At 34.6% G+C, this 14769-nt stretch overlaps 1 protein-coding gene across 1 annotated transcript; it reads left to right on the top strand.

Annotated features, from left to right (window-relative positions):
• Nucleotides 1-13497, top strand: CTCFL (CCCTC-binding factor like). Its single transcript, XM_056354476.1, is given in 12 exon segments — nt 1-85; nt 2820-2990; nt 3470-3574; nt 3577-3602; nt 4931-5060; nt 6387-6527; nt 8328-8467; nt 8590-8611; nt 9125-9172; nt 9175-9299; nt 10098-10218; nt 13475-13497. Coding segments are annotated over 12 exon segments (1137 nt in total).
• Nucleotides 13498-14769: the final 1272 nt, after the last annotated feature.

Here is a 14769-nt window from a genome sequence, read left to right as displayed (position 1 = left end):
ATGCTGGCCAGGGTGGTGGCAGTGCGGCAGGGGCAGGCTGTGCTGTACTGTGTGCTGGCAGGCATGGCTGTAAGCATGTGGGAAGGTATCTGTCTTTTTTGTAACATAGGGCTGATGCAGATTAACATTTTGCAAGAAAAAGGGCAAGCGAAGAGTTCAGAAGGCAAGGCAACAGAGAAACCACTAAGCATGCTACAGACTCAGGTGTAAATTCTGGATGTGGTGGAGTGATGCCTGAGCTGTTAACTTGTGATCACAGTGATTTGGTTCTGACTTCAGTGTTCTTTCTAGCCATTCAGATTTGTTGGACTTTGGTATCAAATCCCTTGTACAGCTTTATAGAATGTCATCCCATGTGTAAAAAGGCAAACCAAAAATTTAGCCTTTCTAGATGACTAACGTGTTGAAATTCAGACATGTTTTGGTTCAGTTTGCCAGTTTGGTGCTATTTGGTTTGACAGCCTAGATGTCTTAAGTAGCATTAGACAATTTCCCTTCTTCTCCTGCATTAGTACAATACTGCGGTCGTTGTTAAAGCTGTATGCATAATACGGTCTCATTTGAAATGTGTTTTATTAAAAGGACATGCAAACATTGGTGTTTATCTTGTGCTAGCTACTGGATTTATAACATTTTTTTTTTCTTTTAAAACTTATGTGCCACCCTAGATAATTTCTGAGGTGTGGTCTAATTTTCTAATTATCTAGTGCAAAAAGTATCACAACTTTGTTAATTGCTGTATGACAAAGAAAGCATTACAATTAGGCTGCAAAAGTCTTATATTAGTTTGGTAAAAAACATTATTGATAGTTGTTTTGCCACTAGCGGCTACCTTTGATCAGGGAAGTTGTAAAACTTTAAATAGACTGATAGATAATGATGTCATTGTGTTTGAAAATAAGGTCCAGCAACTAACCCCATCTGAAAAGGGGGGAGGAAAGGAACTTCCTTTCACTCTTAGGAGAACAAAAAACCAGAGCTGCAAAGCCGGTGATGATTTGCCAGACTAATGCAGTGAAGGTAAAGAGCAGGAATGTGCAACTCCATCAGAACAAACAGTTGTAAGAAATCCCAAGGATCTAAAAGTTCAGATTTGTGCTCCATATTGGAAGTAAGGTAAAAAGTTAATCCTTGTAGTTCTAGATTTTGAAGTGAGGTTGAAATTTTGTATTAAATATTCACAGTGTTTAAGTTTAAATTAGGTTAGATCTTAACATTCTCTGGAAATCTGGAAGAAGGGATTATACCCTTCGGCATTAAGTGTTAAAAGATGTTGTTCATGCTGATGTCATCTGTGTTGTGTTCCGGAGAGATGTGTTGGATGGCATTTAGAAATTAATGGTCTTTTGAACAATAATGTGGTATTTGAAACCTCCAGGGAGATTTTGACGTTACTATTATGTGAGTGCCTTTAAATAAACCTTGTAATTTACTTAGTCTTTCTTAGTTCCCTCATTCAGCTTCAAAATGTGCTTGTTTGGGGGTTTATGGATGAGTTTAAGACTGGTTCTGTGTTGCTGGCCGAAGGTGGTGACAAGTATCAATATCTGTCAGCAAGGTGTCTTCCAGAACCTAAGTAAAAGTAACAGAAAATGTCTGATTTAAGATTTTAGGAACATGAAAGTATGTTGCAGAAGTTAAGGACTGAATTAGAAGGGAATGGATAAGCAGGTGTTTCCCTAGAAACTGTATGTGTGTACTGTAAAAGCTGGATGACATCAGTAATGTTGAAGAGTCTGTAAATGTGTGTGTGTCATATTAAGGTATTTTATATTAAGGTACCTTATATTCAGATATCTTGGCTGAGGTTGTTTGAAATATGGATATTGTACAAATTGTTAATGTCCCTTGTTTTCATTACTGCTTTTATAGGAAGCATTTTTGAGCAGTTTTAACAAAGTCAACAATGTTCTTTTGTGTGGGCATGAATCCACAATGAATAAAGAACAATAAAGTGGTTTTGTTTGCTGTTATTGAAGTGAAGTGTTAGCTGCACATCTCTGTGTGGTATAAAGCATTGTACAAAATACATTTTGGTCTCAGCATGAAAATCATTACAGAGAGTGCACTTGGGAGCCGAGACAACTGTTCTGGAAAGGCTCTTCATATATGACGTATTTGCCATTTCACAGTTTCAGATCTTCTTCAAAACTGAAAGTGTTGCACATTTACTCTTAACTTGTTAAGCTCAAAAGTAATTCATTACTGCTATGCCATGAACTTGGAAATATTATGCAATCCAGAAAGCATAACTTTATTCTATGACTTCTTCAAGGAATTGGGGGTTTTTTGTCCTCAAATTCAACTCATTTTAAAGAGGCTTTTACATCATGATGTTTTTTTCCATACACTTTATGGATTCAGGACTACCAGAAAGCTGACACTAGTTTAACCTGCCATTTCCAAATCTTTGAACAAGCTCGTTTAGTACTAATAATACAGTTGTCATCAAGCATTGTGTTGCATAGGTTGTAAGTGCCTTGATGAACCTCATCTTAATGATACTATCAGGAGGACGTTTCATCCTGTTTTGGAGGTGAGAGCTAGGCTACGAGCTAGGTTTCCTAGGATTAGGTTCTAAACTGTATGGCTAACACGTGGCACTATTTTTTTGGCAACTCACTTAAGTCTTCATTTGATACACTAATTTCTGTCTGACAGCTTGATATTTTGTAACATCTTTTGAACTCCTTTTATGTGGAGGTATGAAGTAGTTTTACCCAAAGTGGAGGAACTATATTGAAACTGTTACTACTCTTGAAAAAGTCAAATTGTTGTTTTGTGGCTTGTACAGTCTAAATATGTCTTTGTTCTCACAGGAGAAAAAGCAGTTTTCAGCTGTGGTTTGTGCGCATTCACCTCACTTAGAATATCAAGTCTTAATTGTCATGTGAAAACCCATTCTGATGAGAAACGTCATGCATGTCACCTCTGCCTTAAGGCTTTTTGTACAGCTTCTCTCCTGTATAACCACGTGAATGTACATACAGGTATCTAATGTCTGAAAATACTTCATTTTACATATTGCCTGCAAAATTTAATTAACAGCAAGATGACTGTGTTCTAGAGCTGTCTTCTGTGAGCGTTTTGTTACGAAAAGTTTCTCTGATTTTGCTTGCAGTTCCACTCTGAAAATACATGGTCTGTAATTAGTAACTCTCTCTGTAAGCATTAACTTATTTTGTTAAATACCATTCTAAAACTTTTTGTCAACTGAATATTGACTTCAGTTGTATCTGATTCTTACATGCATAATAGATATTTTTGTGATGTTTTCATTTTGCTATCTAACTATATGAAGCAAATTGACAAATCATGTTTATAATAAACTTACGGTATATGTTTATTGTATATAAAATTCAGAATCTCATAAAAGGTTCTATTAAAAAATTGTGCATGTTGATTTAAGGCAGACAAATCATACATTGTGTTATTAAATAAAATTCTAATAAACAGTGTATTCTTACAGGGACCAGAACCTATAAATGCAGTGCCTGTGACATAGCGTTTGTGACCAGTGTTGAGCTTTCATGGCACAGGCCTTACAAGCATGCTTTAGAAAATCCTTTCAAGTGTTAGTGTGTAAATACTCTAGTGTAGAAGTAAATACAGCCTTGCTGAATCTTTTGGGAGGCTTTGTATTCTTTCACATACTAAGATTTTAATGTACTGTCAAGTTACAACATTTTTGCACAGATTTTTAACCTCGAGAAGTTCTTTTTTATTATACTAAAATTGCTGCTAGACAATGTGTTTGTGTGAATTTGATCCTACAAAAGCATACTTGATCCCTCTTTATACTTCATTCCGTATACTGTAGAACAAGACTGGCTGATATCTAAAATGAAGCTAATGTGTTGTGTTTATATACTTGATGATGTTTGGATTTTTTACTGTATTGAAAATTTTTTGATCTAGAAATAAAAAAGCTACAGACTGCCTAAGGGTTCACTTGGAAAAAATAGGCTTTCAGTCATGCACCTATGATTGAATCACTGTCACAGTTTAGTGGATATTCAATATCTAAATTTTTTATGTGCTGTGTCCATATCTAAAGCTGTAAGCAAGCCTGAACTTTATTCCATGCACCTTATCTTATTAATTAGATTTTGGATAGCTTCCATCTTTAAAAACCTCGTCAGTTTATATTGAAGTGTCTTATTCTTGCCTTTGTTTCAACAAGGACATATTCAGTACTCATTGCTGTTGCAGAACTCTCACTAATGTTGCTGTAAGCTTTCTGAATGAGGAGAGCTGAAGGAGCCCCTTTGTAATACCATGCTTATGATTTGATTTTGCATAGCAAAGATTGGCAGTCACGTCTAATTTCATCTAAGTGAATAGTGTTGGAGGTTTGAATGGATCTAGTGGTGAATTAATTCTGTTTATAAATGAAGGAATTGAACATTAGGTAGCTCCTAATTTTAGCTTGCATATTTACAATATTTACGTAGAATATATCACAAGAACAGTATGAAAAAGCAGAATGAATTAAACTTCTGGAATGAAAGTGTTTCGTTGGGACTTGAAGGTGAATACTTTGGTTAATGAGTTTGGTCTTTATTTTATTTTCCTGAGTATTTTCAATTAATTTTATGTTTTGCATATCCAAGTAGCCTGATCATAGTAGGTATCCCCTTCAGATGGTTTAAAAATTTTAGCTTTTATGTTCTTATTATAAAATTTCTCCTTTTGTTTATGTTGACACTGAACATGGAAGTAAGATCATCTGGGGAAAGAGCACAAAAATGTTACCTAAAACCACAACAGGATGATTTTACAGGAAAAAAATGTGTGTGTATGTGTGTAGTGCTAATTCTGGGATTGACGCAATATTTAAAATTGCAATAGATATATTTTGTAAAATTGCTTATATTTTAATTATTTCTATAATTTAAATATTACAGAAAACTTCCTATTTTTATACTAGGCAAGCAAAATGAAACTACATATTTGCTCACATACAGGAGAGTGTTCTTATGCTTGTGACCTTTGCAGTTATGCTAACAAAGATGCATATAAACTGAAACGGCACATGATAACTCATTCAGGTAGGACTCTGAAGTCATGATCAAGTCTATGTCCTTAGGACCTTAACATTCAGAGGGTTAGAGTGATCTAATTTCGGACTCTAAATTAGCATTTTTTTCATTTGTGATTTTGCATAAAAACATGTCTGAAAAACACGTTGTCTTTAAATTTTCTGGATTTGGCTACAGCAGGTCTAGTTGTACAGTGCTAGTAGTTACAGTCTTGCTGTTCCTCCTAAACTTTTTTCATATGAGAAAAATATTTCCTTTATGTGGTCTTGTTTTCTGTGGATCAAGTTGTCACTTTTATCTCTCAAGTAGTTAATTTTATATGGAGATGTATCAGATGGGAGAGTTTAAATAGTCTGTTCAAAACATGGACATCATTGTGGTCCCGAATTGCTAGTAAATAATTCGGTCAACAAAGAAATTATTTTAATGTTGAAAGCAATGTGTTCCAATCATGGCTTTGCAACATGCCTGCCTTCCAGGAAAGCAGTTAGTATCTATCATATACTTCAGGGTTTAACTTCACTGAATTATGTTATGTAATGTATGTTATGATTAGTGTTTTTGTTTGAATCAAATTGTGAGAGTGTGGTTTGAATCAAATCTTCCAAATATCCCCACTTCTCATGCTTTGGTTCATATCTTGAGGCAGTTTGGTGCAATTAAAATGAATTCTTTTTTAATGAGAGTCAACCAGAAGAGTCCAGGAGTGTTACCCAGAACTGGTAGGGGCTTAGTCCACAGAACCAGTCTGGAGTTGGTTCCAAATCTGTGTGTATGTTAGGTCCTCAGCACTAGCTGTTTCTGTCTTACTAGACTGTGTCAATTGCCAGTGTTGAAGTCGTTTTTGATGGTGTTCACCCCTGATGTGAATTTTGGGGGAAGAAAGGCAAGAAGATAATTTCATCACTTTCTCTTCCACCATTATCAATGGCTGGTGATGAATCACTTTTTTCATGATGTTGTTACAGCTGTTAACTTTCTCTCCTTGCCCATTTGAGGATAATTCTGCATTTTTATAAATCAAATATTCAAGAGAGAATAGAAGTTAAAATAATTCCTGATTAATAGTTTAGAATTGTATTAATAACTTTATGCTTCATCAGTTTGACTCGCAGATTCTGGAAGTCAAGATTTTGCATTGTAATCAGCTATGAAAATGTAGGTAAACTTGTTTAGCCTTTTGTGCATTGTCAAGTAATAGTAACATTTTGGTTGGTGTGGAGACCGTTGCTGTTAGGACATGGATTTTTAGATCTGTGGATCTGTGGGAATATTGCATTTGTATCAAATAAGTAGACTTTCTAAGCATATGTTATTTTAATATGTTTTTATAGGTGAAAAAAACCTATGAATGTTACGTTTGCCAGGACAAATTCACTCAGAGTGGTACCATGAAAATCCATATGTTACAAAAGCATGGCAAAAATACACCAAAATACCAGTGTCCACGTTGTAGTACTTTTATTGCGCAAAAAAGTGACCTGGGTGAGTTTAAAGAAAAGAAAAGAAAAAGAAATGTAGAGGTAATTAGAGGTGAAATCTCTAATTCTCACTGCTTACAGTGATATCAAATATGTTACGTACAGCTTTATATCATATATCTATGGAAAATGCATTCATTGTTTTACAGGTAAACTCCTCCTGCAAGGAGATGTGGTGACATCTTGTGGTTGATGTTTTAATTTGTTTAAAATGCAATGTAGAAAATTTTTTTTATTATTAATTTTTATTATTATTATTTTGCTTGTTACCTGTGGCATTGTGACCTTCTGTTGTTCAGTGAGAAGGTACCTCACAAAAATATATGTCCAGGTTGTACTGAAAAGTTTTTTTTTATCCCAAAGCCACAGAAATTAGTCAGATCTGTATAAAGCCATTTCAGTTCTTGCATTCTATCTCAGCTCTACTTAAAATCTGTATATGCATCTAGCTATAAGAGAAACTAAAATAATTGAATTATTTAGTATATATACCAAATCAGCTTTTACCTCTTAATCTAAAGTTGTGCTGTGTGTTTAGTTGCTGAACGCATTTTTTGTCCTTTTAATTTAAAGAAATACGTGTAATTGCATTAGTAAACTGCAAGTTAACTTCAAAGTTTGACTTCGTTCATCCAGCAGACAATGGTTTTACTGTACTTCAAGAACTGAAAACTCTTGGAATTCTAGATTCTATTACATCAATATCAAAGATTATTTTCAGGCTACAAAGCACTTATGAAGCATTGAAGGTGATACAATAAACTCAAACGTCTCTTAGCTAGTTGGGATCCTTTCCCAGAATGCACAGAACAAGCCACTGTGTATGTTCATCTTCATTCTATATGCAGATAATAGAATTTTTTCCTTTGCTATCAGTATCAAACAGTACTGATATACAGGTTGATACTGAAATTATGAATTAAAATTAAAATTGTAACTGCAAATATAAATTAAAAGGTTTCTTTGTACAAACCATAGTTCTTGAAATACAAGGCATCGTGATTTTCTAGGAATTTTACATACTAAATTTTTTATATACTCTTGTTCAGAACAGTACTTCTTGAAGTACCAGTAAAGTTGTCCGTATTCATACATTTCATATCTAAATCATCTTTTCTAGGAACAAAATGTTTTTGTACAGATGACACTTTTATTATTTAATCAGTGTATTTGAAATGTAGCATATTTAATGTGTTTGAGGCCACATAGCTGACCAATACTAACAAAACCTATATAAAAATTTAAGTTTCCAGAAATACATGAAAAAGCTGTATTACAAAATATTTAGACATACAAAGTTATCTTTAACATCTATTTATATTTTCAAATAAAGATCCCATTAAAGTCTCTTAAGTATTTGAAGGTAGAGGTAGATTGTTATTTACATAAATACAATTTCTTTGTTCATTTATTTGTAATTTTTAATTTTGTAAAGGCTACTACTTTGGGTAGTGTTTTCAAATGATTTTTTGTGTATCGGCAAAAGCAAGCAGTTAGTGGAATTTTTGAAAGTATTTGATGTGTTAAATGATAGCCATTGGAATCACTGAGATTTAGGCCTATAACTGTTTAATTTCTCTGGAAAGTTACAACATCTTACTGCAACTTTAGTTATCTTAAACTAATCTGAAAAATTGCCTGTGTGGCAATTTTACCACTACTGCAGAGAACACAGAATGTTCATTTTGGTGGCATCTTCTACAAATTATGCATTACTCAGGGATATGCATTGTCTAGCTTTTGGTCAAAATCGTAGAAATCAAAAATTCACCATTAAATTTAACAGCTTTTAATAAACGTTCAGGTGTCCACTTGCGAAATCTGCATTCCTACATGGCAGTGGCAATTAAATGCGGTTACTGTGAAGCTGTTTTTCATGAGCGCTCTGCTCTTATTCAGCACAAGAAGACTCATAGAAATGAGAAAATATTCAAATGTAAGCAGGTATTTAAATTCACTGAAAAAATATTGCTTATTCGATTGGTGGTTTGGCAAGGCAGAATAGGCTTTGTGGTTATATTTACCTTAAGATAAAAACTTTTGTGACTGCAATCTAACTAAAATAGTGTAGTTATATTTGTTTGCAAGATAAATGGTTCACAAATAAACAATAAAATTGAAATGCTGGAAAGTCTGAGGCTATCTTCTGGATAAATCTTTAGTACATGAACTGCTTAGAACTATAAAGTAAGAGCAATCACTTTCCGGTGACATTGTGATGAGAACAGAATATAATAGTTAAGCCTTAAATGTGATTTTCAGCAGTGTCACAGAATATAAATTCAGGCAGAACTGAAAATTTTATTTTAAAGAATACATTTAGAATAGCATTGCTTTGGCCTTGATATGTTGGAATGTACCGCTGCTCCATTCTGATTGTTTTTTCTGCTAACCTTAATAACATCAGGAGGAAACCCTCTGACCTTCTCCAAGTCAGTGGGCAAGTACCCCAATGTGTTCTTCAGCATCTTCTTACAGTGGATGATAATTAAGGAGTCTGTGCAACATCCTTGCACTTTTCTGTGTGCCTGCTTGGTTTTTTTGAACGTGGGCCACAGGGCTGGATAGTGGTGTTACAGATATTTCTTTTGTTTCAGGAACAACGCCTAATTTTACATAAATAAACCCATACTGGTGAGAAGCTCTTCACTTGAGCTGCAGCAAAAGCTTTCGACGGAAGCAGCTTCTCACTCTTCACTGGAAGAAGCACCATGATTCTAATATTAAGCCTACAGTTTATGAGCACCTGAAATATGGTGAGGGCTACTCACTCTGGGTAAGATGCTTCCTTTTAAGGAATTTCAGTGGAGTTATCTTTAGCTTAAGTATTGCAGATCGTATTATTGCAGGTCATAGTATCACAAAAGACTGAGAATAAAAAGCAGTGTACTGGCTGGAATGTTAACTCCTTAATGCTAAGCCAGCACAACTTGTTTGTTTTCTTTCCCAAACCTTACATTGGGGGGTTAATGAAGAACTTTATAGTATTCCCCTTTAGCTAGAAAGTATCAGCCACATTATATTTTCAGGGCTGGTACTGGCTTGTACAATCCAGTATTGAAGTTGCTAATGTTTAATACAGTGGTCTTCTTAAAAAGGCAGTGTGGAGGTATGAACTTCAAGAAAAACTAAAAAACTAGGAAAGATAATTGAAGTGAAAGAGTGCTAGGACCAGCTCAGCAAGGGAAGTAAGAAATTATTACTCACTTCTGCAAAACCATATGCAGTAAAAACGTATCTCTGGTTTGGGGTTAACTGTGCACACTTCTGAATTAAATGTAATCTTTTTTCCACATACAGATTTTAAATGTAAAACTTTATTGCTTATCCAGGAACTAGAAAATGATAAATTTGATTTTATACCCACCAAAAGACAACATTCCTTTAAAGGATAATTTTAATACGTGTTCTGGAAAATCTTCAGGAGTTTTATGGAGGTTGTTAACTATGTCAGCCTTTCACTTCGAGTTCCAAAATTTGTCTGCCAGAAACATATTTGTTTTGTGTGTGTGTGTGTTAAATTGCTTACATACATTAATATTTGATTCATATTTATACTTCATTATGCTAACAGAATAATATGCATAAGCATACTGAAAATTGTGGGTTGGTGAGGGCAAAAACTGCTACACCCAGAAAAAGAAGCAAGGACAAAAATGAAACCCATGAGAACCTAAAGTGTGTTAAGCAAGAAGGTAATCAGTGAATAAGTTAGAATTTAATCATGTAAATTAGAATCAAGAATAAAAGGCTAAGGCATTGAATCTCCCCTGCTGTTTAATTACTGTTTCACAATGAAGTTAATTTAGGTGCTAATAATGGAAGAATACTTCAGAATAGTTTTTATTGTGTGTCAGAAATTCTTGTCATGTCAGTCGGGCCATTGCTCAGGTACCCATTCTGGGACTCTTACTCCCCTGCTCCTGAGAATGTCATCTTAAACTCGCTGCTTAGCAATGCTTACAAATGCATTTTTCTTTTCCCTTTTACAATCTGCCTTTGCCTTTATAAAGGAGGATGAAACACATCATTACTGAGTTGAGCCATAGTGTGTTTTCTTAAGAGATCATGATTCATAATATACTGCTTTAATACAGACCAGATTGAAAACTTCCATTTCAGAACTCAGACTGCATGTTAATCACAAGATCTAGCACATATTAAATAAAGAAATTGTTCATCTTCTTTCTCTCATACTTAGACTGATAGTGATCAAAAAATAATGAAAATGCTACTGATTTCAATAGCTACAGTCATTCTTTTGTCATATTGCAGAGGTGATCAGGCCAGGTCATAGAGCTCTTGGTTCAGCATGTCTGCAATCAGAAATTAACTTGTAATTACTTAGTGTTACTCATTGTTGATAGATCTTGAGCGCTGAGCATTTGTTCTGTGAACTTCAATATAAACCAAAAGATGGTCCATAGTTTCTCTTTCCTTCTCTTTCTTCTGCTTCCTCATCTTTTATCATTAGGTTAAGATTTCCAGAAAAGTGACAAAGTTTGGGTTTTGGCAGACCAAAATGGTAGGCTGATTGGTTAGTTGATGTCTTTTCGACAAGAACACAACAGCAATAAGCAAAGTGCCTTTTCTGTCTGGATTATGCTAGTACATTACTGATACAATCATTTATGTTTTATCTTATTTGCAACTCTGAAAAACATATGAAGTATTTATTTTTATTGTCTCAAATAAACCTTAGCCTGTCACCACGTACACAGGAGTATTCTAGCAGTTTCACCTTACAGTTTAAATTTGACCCAGAGGATAATGTCATTTATGTGCATTCCTGTCAAATTAGACAAAGCACAATGAACAGTATTCAGTTAGGTCAGGCTGTGGGTAGGAACCCTGTATCCTCATGCATCCTGCCTTTCCTTTGGCTGTTTGACCTAGTGCTGAATCTCTGCACTATGGCAGGGGTAAAGCTGGTCGTGTTTCTGAGGTCACCTTCTGGGCCACTGAGGCCAAAAAAATAGCTTTGCCTGACCAGAACATCCTGTCATTTTTGGCCCCTCTGCTTCCCAGATACGGTTTGAAATCCGTAGTAGTCTCCTTGATAGGATTCTTCAAGGGATTTTTATGGAGTAAGAGACAAGAATGGAGATACATCTAAGCCTTAGGTGCCTTAAAACTTTACATTTTGGTATATTGGATTGTATCTATGTTGATTTGTGGCAATTTGACAGAGTGAGAAGAAGAAATGTTGGAGCTTTTATGAATCTAATGAATATATATCAGCAGCTGAGTTTACATTAGCATTGACATGTCTGTTTTCACTGGTAAGGCTGTAATAGTACAGTTAGAAAGAAATGTTACAGCTGCAATGTTTATGTTTTTGCAATAATTAGATTTGCTGTTTATTAATGCTTTGCTACATGCAAACAGTTTCTTTTCGGTGTCTTGCAGATACCTTCATTGGGAAGCCTGATTTTCTAGAGCAAAGATAATGTGTCTTTAGATGTTGTTCATGCAAACACTAGGTCCATTAATTGACTTACACAAATATTAGAAATTTCTGTGCTGGTTCCAGAAGTTTTTTTCCCCAAGTTAACATTTGCAAGTATACATTACTGTCCACTTCTTGCACAACTTGCAGAGGTCTGCCAGATCCTGTATGTGGCTTTAAAAAAAGATTACTGTGACTGATACTGTCAATTATTTGCTGTTACTAATAATTGAAAAATAAAATGCATGTATATTATAATCAAATTTCCAGTTAAAGAATGCTTAGTTTTCCTCTGATAAGAATATCATGGGTGCTAATTAACATGGCTTGTAATGTAATATTCAACATAAAATATATTCATTCTCCAAATAAACTGTAAAGACGCTGTTATACGTTGGCGGTATTTTCTCCACTAAGTTGCATTGCCTGTTTGTTAAATGAATTGAAACGTTTACTTGTCTTTCTGGTTAATCACTACAGTTTGGGGGTTTTATTTGTTTTTTTGATTGTTTTGTTTTGTGGGGTTTTTTTCTCTCGAAGTTGACCTGGAATTGTTCCGAGACATCTCCACTGTGAAAAATTAATATTGTGCCAGTGAGATTGTCCCTATTTTAGAGGAAATAAAAATAAACTCTGAAAGAACAGAAAACAGAAGTGACTTGTGAAATTACTGTCAACATGATGGACAAATAAAGCAGGAACAGGCTCTGGCAGTCTTTGTTTACATTGGTTGTAATTGACCAGTTCAAAATGTGTAACTACATCCAGGTAGAAAGCTGTGGAAGTCTTTCTGTGCTTGTTTTTCTTCCTGTTGCAATTTCTACTGTGTAACCTAAATAACATTGCCAAAGTGTGAAAGTTACGAGGAATCTTCACCTGTTTTGTTGTATACATGTAATAACACAATGAGAAAAAATGAGCTAATTTCAGAGTGATTTGTGAAAAAGGAGATAGGTTTGTTTCACCTTGCACTTCACTTTTCTTCCAGATTACTCACAGAATTGCATACTGACCTGAAGCAAATTTATTCCTCAGTAGCTATATAGAATTGGGAGCTACACAAACTTCAGTCTATTTGTACTTTCCTAGGTGAGCACATGACAGGCAATGATTTTTTTAATGCAAGGAACATTAACTAAATCTCCTTTCTGAAAACACTTTTTTTTCCTAATAGAATTCACAATGCTGAAATACAATTTTGTGCTAAAAAATTGCAGGGTTTTATGCCCCATGCTTCTAGTAATTATTTAATGTTATTAGGTCCATTTTCCTTTCCCACTGGTTTTCAATAGGTATAATGTCATTCTCTTCAGAAGAGTTCCTTTAGTTTTACACCAGCATGGAAGATAGTGGCAGAAGCATATTCCTTACTTTTTGGCTTGTTGTTAGAGTATTAAGTTCCTGCAAGCTTTGGGATACGGTTTCACAGCTGGATCACACTGCCTATCATGTCTTTTTCCCTGTGTTCTGGGTGTAACTTTCTTTCGTCTCTCCTGTTTCAGCTCTAGCAACCATACGGCTGTAGGGTGAGTTTGATCAGCATGCAGACCTAATTAGAAACTAATCTTTTATCTCAGTTTTGGTTAGATCAGTTATCTGGATTGATGTAGAGCTGCATGACAAAAAGAAGAAGCAGCAGCAGTGTGTGCTGAGTCTGAAAAGTGTGCAGTACCACCCCTTTCTGTGGGAGTACATAACTTTCTGTCCCCTTAAGCTGGCTGTTTTTCAAATGCAGGTGGTAGCTATTTTCTTTACCCCTCCTTCCCTTTTAAATAGCCTTGCAAGTGTTTCCATGTAGGATTCTGATCATACATTTAGCACTAGATCCAAAACATAGCCATGACTTTGATTTTAATTAGGTTTTCAGTAAAGCACACTTGCACTCTTTAGGAAATTTCATGTTTATAATACCTTTAAGAATCAGAGAAATTTTCACTGTCAAATACAATTCTCTGAATTTTTTTAAGTTATAAGAACTACTGGTTTTACTGCTTAATTAATAATTAATTACTGTAGTTAGAGTAATTACAGTAAGTACTATTGATTTTTATGATTAGTTGCAATGATCACAATTGCCATTTATGCACTGTTTGCTCTTTTTTTTTTTTCATTTATAATTAATACTTGGAAGCCTGTTCATAAAATCTTAAATACTTTTAAAATATTCATCTTTAATGCTGCTATTCTTGTGTTACGTTTCATTATAAATAAGCACTAGCATTACTAACAGATTTTAATCATATCAGGTCATGTAATAAGTAAATAATTTTAATTAAAATGCCAAAACCTTATGCCGATTTCAAGATTAACATCTGTGTTTAACTTCATTATAAATATCACACAGAATTCGACCAGCATAAAATTGTTTGGGTTTGCATGTTGAGCAAGCTGAGTTTGCTAGTTATGCTGATGTGGTCAGGGGTAGTAAATTCTGCTGTGCGCTGCACATTCCAGATGAACTGCAGTTTGAGATTTAAATACTGGAACTGTTAACTTTTGTTACTTTGAAAAGTGCTAAAAATGAAAGCTTATTTTTTGCCAGTTTGTATATTAAATTAACAGCTTTATCCTGTACTTGATAACATGTCTGCATGCCTGTTCTACTAGGATAACCTTTCAAATTCAGCAGCTGTTCTGCTGTTAACATGACCCAAACCAAGGGCGTGCTTAGGAGCTTTAACTGTCATGCAATATCTTAATAATCTCAATGCTCATGGTGAGGAGATAAGGATGTCAGTATTAACAAGAGATACTTGCTGTCTTACAGGAGCAAATGATCCAATTTTAGAAGATATAG

The sequence above is a fragment of the Falco biarmicus genome, chromosome 10 (genome assembly GCF_023638135.1).
Source record: "Falco biarmicus isolate bFalBia1 chromosome 10, bFalBia1.pri, whole genome shotgun sequence".
In the NCBI taxonomy this organism is placed as follows: domain Eukaryota; kingdom Metazoa; phylum Chordata; class Aves; order Falconiformes; family Falconidae; genus Falco; species Falco biarmicus.
Note: the sequence above shows the minus strand (reverse complement) of the source record. Positions and strands in the feature narration are given on the sequence as shown.